The sequence below is a fragment of the Polyodon spathula genome, chromosome 19 (genome assembly GCF_017654505.1).
Source record: "Polyodon spathula isolate WHYD16114869_AA chromosome 19, ASM1765450v1, whole genome shotgun sequence".
Taxonomy (NCBI): domain Eukaryota; kingdom Metazoa; phylum Chordata; class Actinopteri; order Acipenseriformes; family Polyodontidae; genus Polyodon; species Polyodon spathula.
The window spans coordinates 28,838,562-28,855,529 of record NC_054552.1 but is presented as its reverse complement, the minus strand read 5'-3'; the positions used below and the strand labels follow the sequence as shown (position 1 = coordinate 28,855,529).

The 16,968-nt window shown below is 39.4% G+C and overlaps 2 protein-coding genes across 9 annotated transcripts in view; one reads left to right on the top strand and one right to left on the bottom strand.

Annotated features, from left to right (window-relative positions):
- LOC121294707 (protein FAM189A1-like) overlaps positions 1 to 11,140 on the top strand; it is a 41,498-nt gene extending 30,358 nt beyond the window's left edge. Inside the window, exons 4-11 of one of the 2 annotated variants that reach the window (XM_041218724.1) lie at positions 93 to 200; positions 3,196 to 3,356; positions 3,686 to 3,821; positions 5,264 to 5,342; positions 5,744 to 6,328; positions 6,438 to 6,503; positions 7,981 to 8,309; positions 10,451 to 11,140. In XM_041218724.1, coding sequence (XP_041074658.1) covers positions 93 to 200; positions 3,196 to 3,356; positions 3,686 to 3,821; positions 5,264 to 5,342; positions 5,744 to 6,328; positions 6,438 to 6,503; positions 7,981 to 8,309; positions 10,451 to 10,636 — 1,650 coding nt within the window. In that variant the 3' untranslated portion in view covers positions 10,637 to 11,140. Of the gene's footprint in view, positions 1 to 92; positions 201 to 3,195; positions 3,357 to 3,685; positions 3,822 to 5,263; positions 5,343 to 5,743; positions 6,329 to 6,437; positions 6,504 to 7,980; positions 8,310 to 10,450 lie in introns of those variants that run through there. The other variant, XM_041218726.1, reaches the window with a different exon arrangement.
- A 729-nt stretch (positions 11,141 to 11,869) lies between these two features.
- The window catches only part of LOC121294706 (amyloid-beta A4 precursor protein-binding family A member 2-like), a 56,632-nt gene continuing 51,533 nt past the window's right edge, over positions 11,870 to 16,968 (bottom strand). For all 7 annotated transcript variants that reach the window (XM_041218717.1, XM_041218719.1, XM_041218721.1 and 4 more), the window contains 3 exons: positions 16,804 to 16,923; positions 13,798 to 13,938; positions 11,870 to 13,529 (listed from right to left, as the gene is read on the bottom strand). In XM_041218717.1, coding sequence (XP_041074651.1) covers positions 13,458 to 13,529; positions 13,798 to 13,938; positions 16,804 to 16,923 — 333 coding nt within the window. In that variant the 3' untranslated portion in view covers positions 11,870 to 13,457. The remainder of the gene's footprint in view (positions 13,530 to 13,797; positions 13,939 to 16,803; positions 16,924 to 16,968) is intronic.

The window sequence follows — 16,968 nt, the reverse complement described above, 5'->3', positions numbered from 1 at the left end:
CTACTCAGAATAGAGATGTTTTTCTCTTTGCCTGCCTGCTGCTGCTGTTTGACATGAACAGTAACTAACACTCTGATCTCATTTGCACACAGGAATTGTTGTTCAGTGTCTGTGCCCTGAATGTCATCTCCACCATTGTGTGTGCCCTGGCCACAGCTATGTGCTGCATGCAGATGGTCTCTACTGATGTCCTGCAGATGGTGAGTTGATTCTGTAGAAATGGGGGGCAGGGTTTTTAAACGCCTTTCTTTTTATAATTGCTTTTATTGACTTTTTTTCATCAGGGGTTAAACTGTTTAAAAATAACAATAGGGAAGCCGAAACTCAAGTTAAAAGAACAACACACAGGGCAGCCTATGTCAATTTAAGTATTCATCAATGCTTACTTACTATTACTGTTTAGGTAATAAATATCTTTGCAAACCATTAATATATTAATGCACATCTAAATAACGTATTACTGTGGTTTTTTTAATCTTATTTCTTAGTTTCTTTCCTGTATTTTATTTTTTTTTTTTAGCAAGACTCCCTGCCCCCACTTTAAGAGGCTGTACTACTAATGATATTTTACTACAAAGCCATGTCACTGTACTTCACAATGAAATTGAAAGGGTGTCTGTTTACAAACTCGATTTTACACTTTTATTTCTAATAATCTGGGAAAGTAGCATGGTTTTGTGATTTTTATTTATATATATATATATATATTTTTTTTTTTTACTCCTGCCCTTCACATAATGTTTTATTGCTAGAAGATTGACTTTTACTGCAAACTTTATGATGGATGACAGTTCAAGGTAACCCCTGAGAGATTCCTATTAAAATATATGGGCTCTTTTAATATGAGCCATGCTTTTTTAATGTCTCTCGAGTGTTTCTCCAGCAAGGAAGCAAGACCTTCTGAATGGAGAATAATAAACCCACAGAGGCATTATATGTTAATGTTCTATACCAGGAGGCTTTTCACATTTATGCTTTGCACCATAAATTCTATCACACAGAAATGGGTGCTCTGATGGGCAAGACTGGAGATTGATTTAGTTGAATGATATTAGCAATGGGAATGGCTGCTGCTTCAAAGACTTCTTCTGATTTGTAAACTAGATCCAACTCTTTCAGTTCTAGGGTAATTCATTCAACAGTTCCAGTGCCTTACACTGATAATTAAACTGGACCTATATGCAGTATATTTGGGCATACACAAGATTAGTATTGAGTAGTTATCGTTCCTCTATTGGATTGGCGGTCCACTTTTAGTGGAATTTTCTTTCTTAGGCTTGTATATAGTTCTGGAGTGCTGAAAGAGTAAAGACCATACACAGTAGGTAACCAGGTTTGGGTTTGGTTCCAGTAAATATGATTTACTTGTGCTACTGAAATGTGCATCAGGCTTTCTCCAGAGACACATCTCTGTCCTCTTTTGATATCCTTGCCCTGGTGCAGTCACAAAAGAAACAGACAATTATTTGCTCTTAATTGTACTACTGGTGTTTTTATCGTCCATATTTTATCAATTTAAAATCTTAGTCTAAAGTTATTGCTTTTTGTGGTCCTTTTTCTGCCTTGCTTTACTCACTGTGTCTTTATCTTAACACTGAACCTTTTACTGCCGTGCAAACAGGTATGTTCTGTGAAACTGGTGAAACGGGAGTCGTTCGCCTACAGCATGTTGCATTAGATCATCTATTTGAATAAGCAGGCATTGTAAAAAAAGTTGCCAGTGTTTGAACCAATTTACAAAAAAGGATTTGACAGCAGAGTCTGACCTGGAGGTAAAAGAGTACCTCAGTTATTGGTGATTGGCTTGATTCTTTCCACATGCAGAGCATACTGCTACTGCAAAAAGAGGCCAGCTTTTATTAGCGCTCTAAAGTGGCACGGATTGCTTGTATGTATGACATTAAACCCTCTAATAGGGGGTTATTAAATCTGCTACCACCATACTGCCCTGAATCACGCATTTGGATCATTTCAATTCATGCCTCTCCAGCTTGTTTACCCTGTAATGTTTTTCATATTTTGCTCAACAGAAAAAGTCTGTTTTAAACGGTTACTTCTGTTTTCTAGTGCTGAAATGGTCTCTGTATTCCTGCCAGATTTACCACTTTTTTATTTCAGATGAAGGTTAGAGCTCCTAAAAAAATCGATTCCCTTGTAAATGCTTCTGACAAATTTCAGGGCGAGAATTTCTTACCTGGCTCTTGGCAGAATATCTCCGCTGTGGTCATGTATTTTAGTCTGCAGACGTGGATAAAATCCTTACATGTCAGTGTTTAAGTAACAGGTTGTGTTTTTTTCATTGGTTGAATGTTTGGGTATGTCTGATGCAGTGGAGGTAAGTCAATGCTCCTCAATCCTACACTGAGCGTGAGCAACTATTGTTTAGACTCAGGCCTCCAAGCAGAGGCTTGCCCGCTGTGCTGTATGGTGGGGTGGTTTTGATATGGGACCTATCCTCAACTTTGGACTATACTGCCCGAGACCAGTTCATGCATTTCAATTGTGAATGAAGCCATATTAAAAAAAATCTGTTTAACCAACCTGCTATCAAGCTGAGTGTAGGAGCGTCTTGGTACTATCGATAGTGTAAAGAAAATTCAAATTCATTGACAAAGTGGTGCGGAAATCAGCAACAGAGACGTATCATCATTGTAAAATAAATAAATAAATAAATAAATAAATAAATAAAGAAGATACACATGTTCTGGAGGCTCATAGACTGCTGGAATCTGCTGAGTGTAAATGTGTCGCTGTTAATAATGCAAATTGACAGAAGGACCTGTGAACTGGCTGCTCTGGTATTAATGATTTGAGAAACATTGGAAGACAAGTACTATATTGAGTGGAGTCACAGCTTAGAGAGGAAAACTAATAATCCAAGGGTTGGAAAAGCTGCATTATTATCCACTGCAAGTTATCCTTTCAACCCCAGGTGCAATTTATTCCCCACTACAATGTGAAGATAAGATGGTTTTGGTCATGTGATCTTATTGTTTGAACCATGTTCAGCAGTGTTTTGTGTATTTGCCAGGGAAGCTGTGAAGGGATCAGAGGATTTCATGCCAACTAGCGTTGGCTTATTACACTTTTTTTTTGTTAAATAAATGGTCTTATTAAAAGCTGTTTGCTTTTCATTGCCAGGGATCTTTGTATTTTACTGCTATGATAAAAAGTGATTGATTTCTTATTTTTCAGTTTCTTCCACACAGGTCACGCTCTGTGAACCCAGATTGTATGTCTCCACATGGCACTATTCTACACCAGACTCTGGATTTCGATGAGTTTATACCTCCAATACCACCTCCTCCATACTACCCTCCAGAGTACACCTGTACACCAGTCCTAGAGGCGCAGAGGTACATTAAAACACTTATTGCACTGCCATGCATATTGATTTATCTTTTTTATTATCTGAGTCATAAACGCATGTTGATTTACCATCCATGTGACATATTTTGCTGCCTTGTCAATAGGCTAGAAAATATATAGTGGCTGAGGTTAAAATCTACATTACTTTGTAGCCTTGGGATATGTATTGGGGATTGGTGTAGAGGCAACTGGCTTGGTCGTGAGCACGGCCAGAGACCTTGAGTTCTTCTCAGCTGTCGTAGGGAAAAACAGGGCTCAACTTTGACCAAAGTTTTTCATCTCTCTGTTCTGTGATGCTTGGCCTGGGACTCTTCAGAAGTCTTCACCTGGACTTTCCTCACTCCCCCTTCAGCGCCATCTATGGAGTGCCCATCAACAGCCCGGGCACGATGTACCCCTCGGAGCTCCCACCTCCCTATGAGGCTGTGGTGGGGCAGACTCCAGCTAGCCAGGTAAGGAAGCAGAGCATCTAATCAAATCAGATACCAGTTCTGTTTAGCTACCTTTTGTATTTCTGATTTTGTTGTTACCAGGAGGAAAATCCACTATGAAAAAAAAATGCTTACCATAAACTTGGCCTACAGCCCAACCACAGAAATCCAAAACGTACTGTTTATCTAATGTAAGACCAATCTGTAAGCTATGCTGTGAATGAGCTGGCCACAGTCCCAGAGGAACATTGACTGTATCAGCTCACGGAAATCATTTCGGTCTGTTTTTACATGTGAAACGTGGCTAGACAGCCTTGACCCAGGTTTTTATTAAGCAGGGAGTCAGCATCTACAGATCAAATAACTTGAAGAGACAAACATCCAGAAAACATAATTCTCTGAGGGTGAACGAACTGCGAGTTTGAGAGAATTTTCTTTCTTGCCGTTTTCAATGTGGGCTCCCCAGGTTTGCGTTTACAAGATACAATGTCCGAGGAGCGTTCTCTTGTGGAGATTAAGCAGCTGCCCAACAGGAACGGTGGGGGTACTGCTCCAGATATCCTCAGCATGTGGAGTCTCCTTGTAGAGACTTTGATCTTTTCATTTGGTTTAGGATCTGCGATGAGAGTGAATTATTATTATTGTAAATGGTTATTGGCATAAGTATAAAAACAAATCTCCTAATGGGTCTTTATATGTAGATGATGTCCTAATCTGTACTACTTTCACAGGTTTTCATATTTATCAATGGTACTTAATGTGAATGAGTGTCTCCGAGAGTCTGTGTACACATCCCTGAAATTAGCCTTGAATTGTATTTGGGTGCCGTAACCAGTTGTCAGTAGTTCACATTAAACAAAGCAAGTGAACACTTGAGAAGCTGCATTGTAGAAATAGTGTATGGGACTGGGAGTGCAACAGCCAAATACAAAACAAGGGTAACTAAAAGGAAAAGACAGCTTGAAAGCCATTTCACTGGCAGACACAGTGTATTCATTGTTTTAAATAGGCTCAGAATCAAGCCTGTTAATGATGTTTTTGTTTCTCTCTTGAAAAAAGAGTACATCTCTTAAACTTTGTGTGCAGTGTTCTGTAAATCTGTTTTCGATACATAAGACACCACCTCAAGCGCAAATGAGCAAAAGTCGATTCAAGGCAAATACTATGTAGTGCTGTTCTCAGGTCAGCGCCTCCATCAACAGCATCTTGATGTGCTTTGTAGGAGCAGTAAGAGTTATTAATTAAGTTACATATATTAATATGTCAGTCAATGGAATAGAATGAAAATCTTTGTTTCATATTGTTTCAAAATGAACAATCAGAGTATATTATTAAACTGCGTGTAGCAGTGCTGCTTCCAATATACTCATTTCGATCCGTACAACAGCTGTTTAAAATGACAGAAAATGCCTTGTAAATGCAGTCTAAGTGTAACATCTTTTTGCGCATTATTCATTGTGAAGGTAACTACTTGTCTGGAACAGCAAGCGACTGAGTCCAGCTTGTGTGAGAGGAACACGACGGCAGGTTTCAGCACACAAGGTAAGGGGATGATCATGTTGGCTTTTGCAACAAGAAGTACTTGCCATGGTACAGTATAAAATGTTATCCAATTTGAATATCTCTACAATATTTTATCATATTTCAGACAGGTGAGCAGTAATACTGTCCATTCATCTCCATGCCTGTGAAGAGGCATGCAGGTGCAGTTCAGCCAAACGTAAATAAAAAGTGTTGTATAATGAGTGTAACCTTTTTAGCCCTGGAAACAGTACTATCCTGGTCTAAAAAAACAAAAACACATCTTGCTGTTTGATGTCTACCTGTTTTTTTTTTTTTTTTTTTTAAGAATGTAAAACAAAAAAAAATGTGGCTGCTGATTAAACCGATATCTGTGAAAACCAGCTGTAACTTTACTCACTGCTGTTAATATCTTCCAATAGCATCTATGGACAGTACGTCTCTGATGGTCTCAGAAATGGCTGATATCCCAGATCACTGCTGCTCCTCTGAAGACCTGTGTTCCCTGGAGGTGCAGGGCTCCCTCAGGTCTACAGACTTCTCTCCATACAGCACAATCCGCACGGTGGCTACAGACGGCAGCTGCACCAGCCTGGAGCACAGCGTCCGCTGCAGCCACCACCAGAGCTCACCTGGGGAGGAGGAGGAGGAGGAGGAGGAGGAGGAGGAGGCAGGCCTCAGCGAGTCCTCCCTCACCCAGGACAGGTCCCCAGACTGGTCCTCCGAAAACAACAACACGCTGGGAAGAGAGTCCAAGGCCTTGCCTGGGGAGGCTGTAGCTGCCTGTTCTCCGCCCAAGCAGAAGAAGCTGTGCTTTGCGGTCTATTCCCAGTCGTCCTCCTGCTCTTCCTCACTGCCTCAGTCAGTAGCCAGCTCGGCACACAGCAGCGATTCATTCTCAGCCTGCGTGGAGAGAGCCAGACCCCAGCGACACGACAGGAAATACAGGTTTTCTAAAATCATACGCTCGACTAGCGACCCCATCTCGTGTACATCCATCTCTGAAAGTAAGTGGCACGCCTTCATAAAGGTTTTATACTGTGTTCAACTTGCTAGGAGTTTTATGTGCAGCCCGAGTAAACAGGCAGTTTTTTTTTTGTATTCCTGTATTGGTAGGTGACAGTTGTGCCGCTGCATGCAATCAGGTCGTTGAAGAATCCCTGCAGCCATCCCCTGAGCCAGGTACTGTCATCCTTTCCTTCAGATAATGAATAACAGTCTTTCACTTGTATTGAAGAATAAGTAGCAGGGTTCTGAAAAATATATAGCATTGCACATCCCCACATGTTGCTACAAATGTTTAAATAGCGCACCTGTATTTTTTTCTTTTCATTGTTAATATCCTGACAAATTTTTACACTTAGAACTTTTAAAGTCTGTTTCGAAGCACTTTTCAAAATGACCGCTCCATTGCACTGGGGTTTGAGTCACTACCTCTCTTTTTATTTTCGTCTTATATTTGATCTGTTTTAATAGTTACCTTCATAGGTTTGAGTGAGTTTAAACTTCTTCCTACATTCAGTAAATTGGCTATAGAGCTTTCTTAACCAGATGGGGGTATGTTTAGAATAAAACCGACAGCTATGCTAAGTGTTATCTAAAGTTAAGTGTATTGGTTTCTTATCAGTATAGTAGGAGGTGTCCTAATCCCTTTGTCCAAGGGTGGCAGACTCTTAGTGGAAATGTAGTCTCTTTCTTCACACAGACTTTTTAAAAGCCTGTTTCAGGTCTCAAGAGAGCTGGAATGTGGTTTGCTGAGTTTAGGCAGTGTAGGGCCAGAGTTCTGCAGCACTCAGGAATCCCCAGCTGAGCTGGCTCTGTGTTCGGAGGAGCTGCTGAGCTGATTTTTCATTTCAAAGAGGTGCTGAAGTGCTGATGTTGCCACTGGCCAGGGGGACATTTCAGACTATCCAGTTCTAGAGTTCACAATGAATAATACAGGAAATGTCTGACAATGTCAAGAACTTGAGGCAGGCATATGTAATGAATACCTTGAGAGAAGTCTCTCTACCCAGGCAAATTCAGTGCAAGCCAAGTAGCAGCATATGGACATAGTTGGGAAACACATCTCATTTCATACACCATCAGTTAATACAATGACATATAGGAGAGAGAAATAAAAAAATACATAGCAGTAATAACAGAACTCAGAAGTCCTGTGTATTTAATGAAACCCTTCTTTTGAACTGGAAAATACGCTGATTTTTAACAGTCCTTCAGCAGTTAAAACCAGATCCAAAACCGACTGAGTATTCCATGTGTCATTTTTAAGATGATGATGATTGTTATTTATTTATTTATTTATTTATTTCTTAAGACATCCTTATCCAGAGCGACTTACAGTTGTTACAAAGTATCACATTAGAGATAACTGCAGTTACAGAATACAATACAAGTGATAATACACCTTGTACTTACACTTAATGGAAAGATGAAATCAGTTACACTGAGCTATCAATAATACATTGTGTCCCAATAGGAACCCATGCTGGTCTGGGTCAAGGGACTGTTTTGTGTCAAAGTAATATGCAAGCACAATAAGACTGTAATGCAAGTAAGCGATGACAAATCAGCAGCAGCTGTATGCAAGATGTACTATACACTCCACCTCTGTGTAGCAGAGCTCATGGATTGCATCGTTCATTATTTTATCTTTCAGCTGCTTGTCCAGAACTTTCCGTTGTTGTTGCGTCCTGCCAAGGTGCTGTCAAACACATCCCATTCTCCAGAAAACAGAGGGACGCCAGCAAAGTGGACATTCGATTGAAACCGAGGGCATTGCAAGCCATTTCCAAAGAGCGGCCGCACTCCTTGGTGGACCTTAAGACATACAAAGACACCAAAATACTGGTGGCAAAATTTCTTGAACACTCCAGCTGCAATCTACCTCCTGAAGTCCAGCATGTGGTCAACAGCATCAAATTTGTCATCAAGACAGATGAGCGACACATGGAGGAAGCCATCTTCAGTGCCAATGTCATTGACCAGGTGAGCAGAGATGAATGAGAAACACACCATAACATTGATCCATAACCAGTTTCCTGTTTAGCAGTATACTGAATAGAGTACAGCGGTGCACATAAGAAATTACACCCTGTGGTTTGAGAATGTGCTGATCCTTTTTAAATACTAAATCACCCTTATGTGACATACTGTATAGTTTATTAGCAAATAATTGTGACACGCATTCATTGTATCTTTTATTAAACTGTGATCTGGCCTCCCTTGTACAAGCTTTTTGCACAAGTATGGGGCATATCTTTTGCAGCCCCTTTTGCAACGGGTCAGTTTCAGCTGCTCCGTAACAGGTGGCTTCTTTCCACCTTTTCCATTCAATCCAGAAGTGCTTAGTTAGATTCCAAACTGGAGACAGACTGGGCAATCTTAACACATGTGTGTTAAAACATGAAATCAAAATGAACATTTTCTGCATGGGAATAATGTTGAAATGAATAGAGGGCTTTAATATACGGGAACCACCTGACAATGCATTTACATGTTATAGTTTGACTATCTGTATTGATTCAGTGTTGAGTCAGTTCGTATTAGAATGCACAACCTGGTTCTACTTTTTATTCTGGCTTGCAGACACTTTCTTTTTAGACGTTTTAGAAAGTTCATCTGGACAATGTGGGGGAGCTATAAAAAAGGCAAACGAAGATAAACAAATTTAAATCAAGGGAAGTATGTTAAAACTGTACAATGCATAAGTAAGACCTCATCTTGAATATTGTGTTCAGTTCTGGTCACCTCGCTACAAAAAGGATATTGCTGCTCTAGAAAGAGTGCAAAGAAGAGCGACCAGAATTATTCCGGGTTTAAAAAGGCTTGTCATATGCAGACAGGCTAAAAGAATTGAATCTATTCAGTCTTGAACAAAGAAGACTACGTGGTGACCTAATTCAAGCATTCAAAATTCTAAAAGGTACTGACAATGTCGACCCAAGGGACTTTTTGGACCTGAAAAAAGAAACAAGGACCAGGGGTCACAAATGGAGATTAGACAAAGGGGCATTCAGAACAGAAAATAGGAGACACTTTTTTACACAGAGAATCGTGAGGGTCTGGAATCAACTCCCCAGTAATGTTGTTAAAGCTGACACCCTGGGATCCTTCAAGAAGTTGCTTGATGAGATTCTGGGATTAATAAGCTACTAATAACCAAACGAGCAAGATGGGCCGAATGGCCTCCTCTCATTTGTAAACTTTCTATCTTCTATGTTCTAGAACAGTGGAGTCTGTTTTAATAATTTTGAAAGCTGCATAGGTCAGTCTTCCCTGTTGTGAAGTGAGCAGCTCTTATGTTTCCATTTGTCCTTGTATAACTTCCTTGAATAACTTTAACTGTCCATTTTAATAACACATTTTCGATTTGAAGGAAGGATGCATAACAATGACCACATTGATTCAGTGTGGATGTAGTCTGCTCCAAATAAATTAGTGATAATGTGCTTTTACACACAGGTCTATATAGCAGATACACAGACATGTTCAACTCCTTAAAAACCCATACCTCTATACAGGCCAAGGAAAGATAACTCCACTCAAAACATCAGAGCACTTAACTAATATCTTAATGTCCATTTGTATTTATTTCTTTAGTTGAAGACACTGAAATTAATTAGTTATCCTTGGGTAGTCGTTCAGTAAGTTTACTTGGGGCTGAACTAGTTACAGTTTTCCAACTGTTTGGTCAAGTTAATGCTGCAAGAATAGAATTTGCTGGAATACCTTCTGGAAAAAATATTTTTTTCTTGGGCAATTAAACCACAGTATCCTGTGGATAAACTCTAACAAACAGAAGCATGTGGTTTTATAATGTGAAACCTCATGCTGCTTTCTCTGCAATTAAGTACAACACACCTTACACAAACCTCCTTTGTGTACATTTCTTGAAATCTTTAGTCTCCAGTAAAAGGCTTAAGTACCCTGGGTTTTGATCAGCGAGACATCTTTTAAATGCTTAAAGTTAGGATCAGTACTCATCGTACAGTGTTAAATGATTTGAAGTACATTTAAAATAAAACACAGCCCAGTGTAGTCATGTGCACGAGAACATTTTATTTAGATCTGCTGTTTGTTTTTTTTTGTTTTTTTTTTTTTACCTATGCGTCTTCATACCTAAACAGGTGATCACCAAATCCCAGCAGAATGTGAAGAGCCCACGGAAACGGCTCCAGCAGGACCTGCACCTCCAGAGCTGTGGGGACCTGAGCTCCCCCTCCTCCAGCCTGCGGAGGAGCCGTCTGCAGAGACCTGGGGATGAGGACCGGCCACACAGCCTCACCAGGGTGTGCAGGGAAACCATCCTCTGACATGCCAGCCTTCAAACACGTGCCAACCAGGCTTCTACAGTGCAGTCCATGGAGGCTCGGGGCTCACTGCTGAAGTGAACAAACTCCATTCTAATTAGTATTGTTGTTGTTATTATTATTTTTTTTTTTTTTAAGACAAATTCATGTCTTCAGGGTTCCATTTTTAAATTGACAGGTATTTAAAATTACAGTAAATACTGTACATCCAGGAGACTGCACCAGTTCAACTCAGCTCAGAGGGATATCTTCATCTTCAAATCTTGGTGCTTGTTTTCTACCAAACTGTGAATCTGCCTACAACATTCTCAACGCGCTAATCTCACTCATTCTCATACAACTGGAAAGAGCATGTGTGCTGTGTGGAACAGCATGGTATTTTAAATGCCAAGACAAGGAATTTAATGAACAGTGGCTACAACTTTAAAAAGTTGTATTATTTAAACTTACCTCAGTGTGTTTCAGTTCTTACCAGTGTTGTAATAAAAAGTATGATTTTGTTTTCTTCTCTTTGAGTCATTGGCTGTTCATAGATCTATCATTTATTTTGCCATCATGTTATGTTAGTGTTTAAGTGAAGAATACAAACCTTCACTGATGAGTGGGGTTGTCTGTACAGCCTGCATACAACCAAGTATTACGGAAATGAGAAACCAGCATTGTTCCCTTTCGAGTTAGTTATATTTGCTTTTAGGACACCAACTGCTAAGGAGAAAACAGACCACTATTCCAGCATAACCAGCCAAACAAGTGGATTCTCTAAAGGAACATTATCATAGAACTGCAGTAGCAGCTAATGACTACAGAAATAAAAATGCAAACAAAGCAAAGTATTACCATACATGTAATACTGTATGGACTGTAGCAGCAGGCAAGGGGAGATTTACTGTTTATAAACAGAATTCTTATTAACCCTAAAATGTTACTTAACCTCTGACTGCTGAAGTTGACCATATTTTTTGTAGCAAATAGCCAAGCCATAAAGTTAAAAAGAGTAGTCAATCCTGACTTCCAGAAGCTTCAAAAGCATTTTGTGGACAGAGAGGGTGTTTCCCATACTACACTGAACGAGGCAAGTTCAGGAACAATTTCTGGGAAGAACAGCACAGTGCAGGGGTGTACAAGCAAGAACAACAAGTTATTGTTCTGAGCTTTATCACATTAAAATAGTTTTACAATCTTCAAAACAGTGCCCTGTAAACTACTAGAACACAACAAGACGGACGGTTTAAAAGGTAAGATTTATTATTTTTATTCCCCCCAAGGTTGACTTTGTTCTATCTTTAGCTGCATGCAATGGGTTGTTATTATTATTATTATTATTATTATTACTACAGTAAATTTGAAAGCGCCACTGAACAGTAAGGCTTCTTCAGTCACAGTGTATTTTTTTTATTCCCCCCCCCAAGGCTGTGGCCCAACACCAAGACAAACAAATGTTAAGATCAACTAACACTTAGTCCCCTAATGGGTCCAATACCTAACACAGTATGTATTATTTACACATATGCTAATACTGCTGAAGGTTATGAATACACCTGAAACACTGTACATTCACAACAACATTCAAACTGATATTCTGGTCATTAAAGGGGGCTAAAATTGGGAGACAGAGCTGTAATTAATAATTAAAAAAAAAAAATCATAACTATTTATTTTTACACTAAAAAGCTCAATTTAGTTTTAGGCTATTTTAATTTTTGGTTTAAAATTTTTACTGAAGGGCACTTTGCTTCATAAAAGGTGCAAGTATAGGGGAGATAATTGGTAAAGGTAAACCGTTGTTTACTTGTCTTATTTTATAAAACACAGTTCTAAATCCTAAATAAAAAAATTAAAAAAAAAAAATAAAAAATTGATTTTTTAAACTTCCTGAAACCCAGTCTTCTCTTTATTGGCGTAATATTTTCGCCCTCTCTTCTACAGACAGACACAATAGACGTTTCACCGCAATGGTCATTGCCTGCTGCAGGCTGTACCCCACACGTTTGTGTGGGTCTTGTTACCTGCAGTTTAGCCGTTCAAACAAAATGAGGACGTTAATGCTTCTAACATGGCATGTTAGAAGCATTATACCCTCTTCACAGGCCTACAAATGGCCTATAATTAGAAACCAGGTATTTAAACTGTACCATCCTTTCAATCCATTTCTAACGAAGGCACACGCCGCCACATATTAGCTTTGCTGCCATACAGTGTATTATTATTTTTTTTTATAAACGCCATCATTTAGTTTTTTCAAAGGCAATGTGTTACAATGCAGTAATGCTACTTTTAAATGACTGTCAATTCTTACTAGAGAATCCAGAAGGAGCTTGAAGAGCTGAAGGCTCTGAAACCCTCCCTGCCCCAATCTTAGCAAGGATTTCACACTCTTACACTGGTACTTGCTGGTATTCAATCAATATTTACATCCTACACAGAGCATTTCTATAAATACCCTTACCGCTGAAAAGAAAAACATTTATACTATATATAAAATTAAACTCCACTCATACTAGATACTCAACTCCTCCATCATGTGACCAGATGCACATCGAACACACAACAGTACAAATAAATAACAGTATCCATTTCACCAGCCTTTCATGAGACACTTTTTTGTTTATACTGGGAAATTTGTAAAGTGTTAGTGTCTATGAAAAGATGTCCCTTTTGGCAAAAAAAAAAAACCAATGGGTGGTCAATCTGTTAATTCAGGACTCGCAAGTCCTCTGGAGTTCTTCTAGCACTTTAAGTCCTCCGCTTTATTTATCGTAATTTCTTCCATGTACGCAGAGCCACTGCTTGATGTGGTTTCCCTTATAGACGATGTATCTTCATGCTAGATGTATATTGGAGTCTCTTGCCCAGTCAGGAGCCTGAACATGGCTGCTGGCATGGTCTTCATGTGGATCTATTGATCAACCAACAACAATTAGATTAACAGAACTTCGTACTGCACAGTCAGAACCAGGACAGATCACAGGGTAATTAACGCAAATATTTCCCTTCTGTTTATACTGTGCTGAGTGGGATTCTATACAGCACACACGCCACCCAGTGGCTGGATGTTGTCATGAAGACAGACAACATGGTTTCTGCTATCCATATTGTGAAACCTGTTACCTAAACTTCCCTGCACATAACTCACATTGATGCTTGCTCCCCCAAGAAGTGCTTACCTCCCCCAAAGAGTTAGACAAGGCCTGCACTATCTTCTCATGCGCTGTTGCCACCACGCTCTGCCCGTTGATCTCAATGATGCGGTGCCCGACACGCACCCCGCCTCGCTCAGCTATTCCACCTCTCATCAGGCTGCAGATCTAGCAAGAATTCAATCAGGACACTTATTAACAAGCATCAGAGGAGGCACTCCTGCTTTCCATTCCATTTATTTATTTTCATCAGGGATCGAAAGCCACTCCCTTTCAGAGAGGTATTCCCAGAGCAGCAGTAAATTGGAATCGAGCGATTACATTATCATCACCATCATGTTTTCAATCTGAAAAGTTTACATTGGGACTTAAAACACCGCTCTGAATATTATTCAGCACAACAGACCCAGTCAGTTCAGTGTAATGGCACTGAAATGTTGCAACCCTGAGGACTTCGTGCTAGACGGATATACACATGTTACAGTAGGTCGATATGCATTAGTCTTTGTAGCTGAAAGGTGTCAAGAAGTACTTTTATTGATGATCAAGAAAACGTGAAGCGAAATTTATGATTTCTTAATGCAAGACTACACACAGTTTATGGAACTGATCCAAATTAAATTTAGGATGATCTTCAAGCAATGGTTTGCCTTTTTTGATAACCTGGCCCTGTTGACAGTAACAAAAGTAGTGTTAACTTTTGTGTAATTGACTTGAAAATAAGAGCGCACTGAAGCATATCAAACCGGCAGTTCATTTCAGCCAATGCTTAAGGGAGATTAAAGTAATTGCATTTGAACAGCTAAACCAATTTATGCCGTAATAAACCCTGTGCTAATGTGATTTCTAGAGAAATATTGTTACTCTAAAAGGTTACTTTTCCATTTTCCCTATCTCGACAGGTTTACTGTAGCTCCATGCTTAATGACAACATGCCAAGCCCCTTTCACGCTGGCACTCATAACTGGGTATGGGCTAACCAGGTCACAATCCTGCGTAGTGTGAAACGCGGGTCCCAGTGACCCACCTCAGGACGTGGGTTGGCACTCTTCAGCTCGGATTGAACGAGACAAAATGCTTGACGGCCATTCGTGAGCCGATGCACTAACAAACTGCCACGCCTGCGTAAAAGTTTCACTTCCACAAGGAACGTTTCTGTTTATTCTGTTTAGTTATATTTGTGTTGATTGAGACACAGCATGGGCCAGATTGCAGCAGGTATGTAGAAACATTTGCTCTAATCAACATTTGGGCCGACAGTTGAATCCAGAGAAGCTTGGATGGAAGCGTCAGTAACAAGCTGCTTCATTGATCCATGCAATGTTTACGTGGGTCAACCCTGCTTTATCAAAACCAGTGTGAAATCGTGTAGCCGACCCGCATGACATCGGGTCCTGCCCGGGTAGGTTCTGATACCAGGTAGAGCATGCCAGGGCTTGTTATAAAGCAACACTGGCATTAGGAAAATTATACTACTTACATTATTATTCTACACTATTATTCAATAAAAAAATTAATTTTTACATTTCAGTGAATTGACTTCAATCTAACTTAGAATCATTGCCATGCTACTCACCCATATCTGGTCTGAATCAAACTTAATTAAGCCATTTGTAACACTGATCCAAAACAGTCTTATTTCAGGTGCTTGCCAATGGGTAAAGTCTGTTATTTCTATGTTAAAGATGTGTTATTGTGCTCAAACTAAGTAGCCAGAGTTGCAAAAAACAGACAATAGAAACATGGTTAAGTTACTTTATCTTCCCCAATAAATGTAGCAGTGCCGCCACTGTAAAGCTTCAACACGGAAGATTAAAAGGGCAAGTAAGCATTTCCTTCGTCACTCGCACAGAAACAACACAAGAAACTTGGAGAAGCTGCTCCAGACCCAGGGGGTTCGATCTCATGCTTTAAACCAGATCAATATGCTTCACTGAAACCAGTGATTCCAGCAAGACCAGTTGAGACCAAAGATCAGTAACCACAGTGCAAAACCAAGAGTATATTACAATTACATACAAACTGTAAAACAGATGTCATGGAGTAGAGCTAGAATTGACAATAATTCAGTTGCAGTTTGGAACCAAAGGGCAAATTATTAATAAATGAATATTCTGTCTCGTTTTAGGCAGTTTAATATATGTCAGAATAAATTTGCTTTGAAAAAATCAAGGCAACCTTGAACTGAGTGAACATTTGTAATTTTAAAGTCATGTTCAGATCCAAAGAACGTTTCATAATTGGAGCTAGTAACCTCTAAAAGTCAGTTTAGGATGAATGTCATGTAGGGTTAGTTCATTAGTTCAGCAATATCATTTTATACTGAAATATTGATTTGTATTGTTTTTATTCCCTGTGTGTTTGGTGGTTCATTTCAAGTGTGTTTTTCCTGTAACTATAGAAAACCACTAGGAGGAGCAAGAGCTCCATACAATCAATTTTGTGTATCCTATTGGTGGACAGTCAATTAAATAAAACGTGATATTTATAACTGTTGGTAGTCCTGTTAAGTTTTTTTTTTTTTTTTTTTTTTTCCAATATATTCCAAAATTCTAAATGACAACCATAAAGCTTTTGCAATAGAAATGCATTATTTTTGAAAATGGCATTTGATGCTAATTCCCGGCTGTGTGGTTGCATGCCAGCCTGTGTCCTTTTTTTCTTTAAGCACTTCAATAAATATCAGAACAGCTGCAAGCTGTGTGATAACAGATTAGCTGGTATTAAGAAGCACATTGGATTCAGAATACCCACTGTGTTTATTGGACTCCCGTGCAGACAAGAAAGTTATTAAAAAAAAAAAAAAATTAATAAACACCAAAAAAAGAGGTCTTAAAAAACCCCACACATCCCATTTAAAATGTACCATTGAAAATCTGCACAGTGGGGTTTTAGCAGTTTTATCACAGTATACCTAAACACACGTTTATCCTGGATAATATACTTTAAGTGTTAACTTAAACTATCTACCTGTATCCACTCATCTTCAATGTAATAAAGACAGTCGTGAATGCCACTAATATGTATACTTACAATGCCATTCTGCACACTGAATCCCAGCTGGTACTTGAGGTCTGGCCTCTTAATGAGGACAGTGGTGACCGGAGGGCAGCTGACAATGTTGAGCTTCACCTGGATCTGGTTCTTCAAGCCCTATCAAGGGACATTAAAAGAGAGTGTCAATTACAACATAAAACG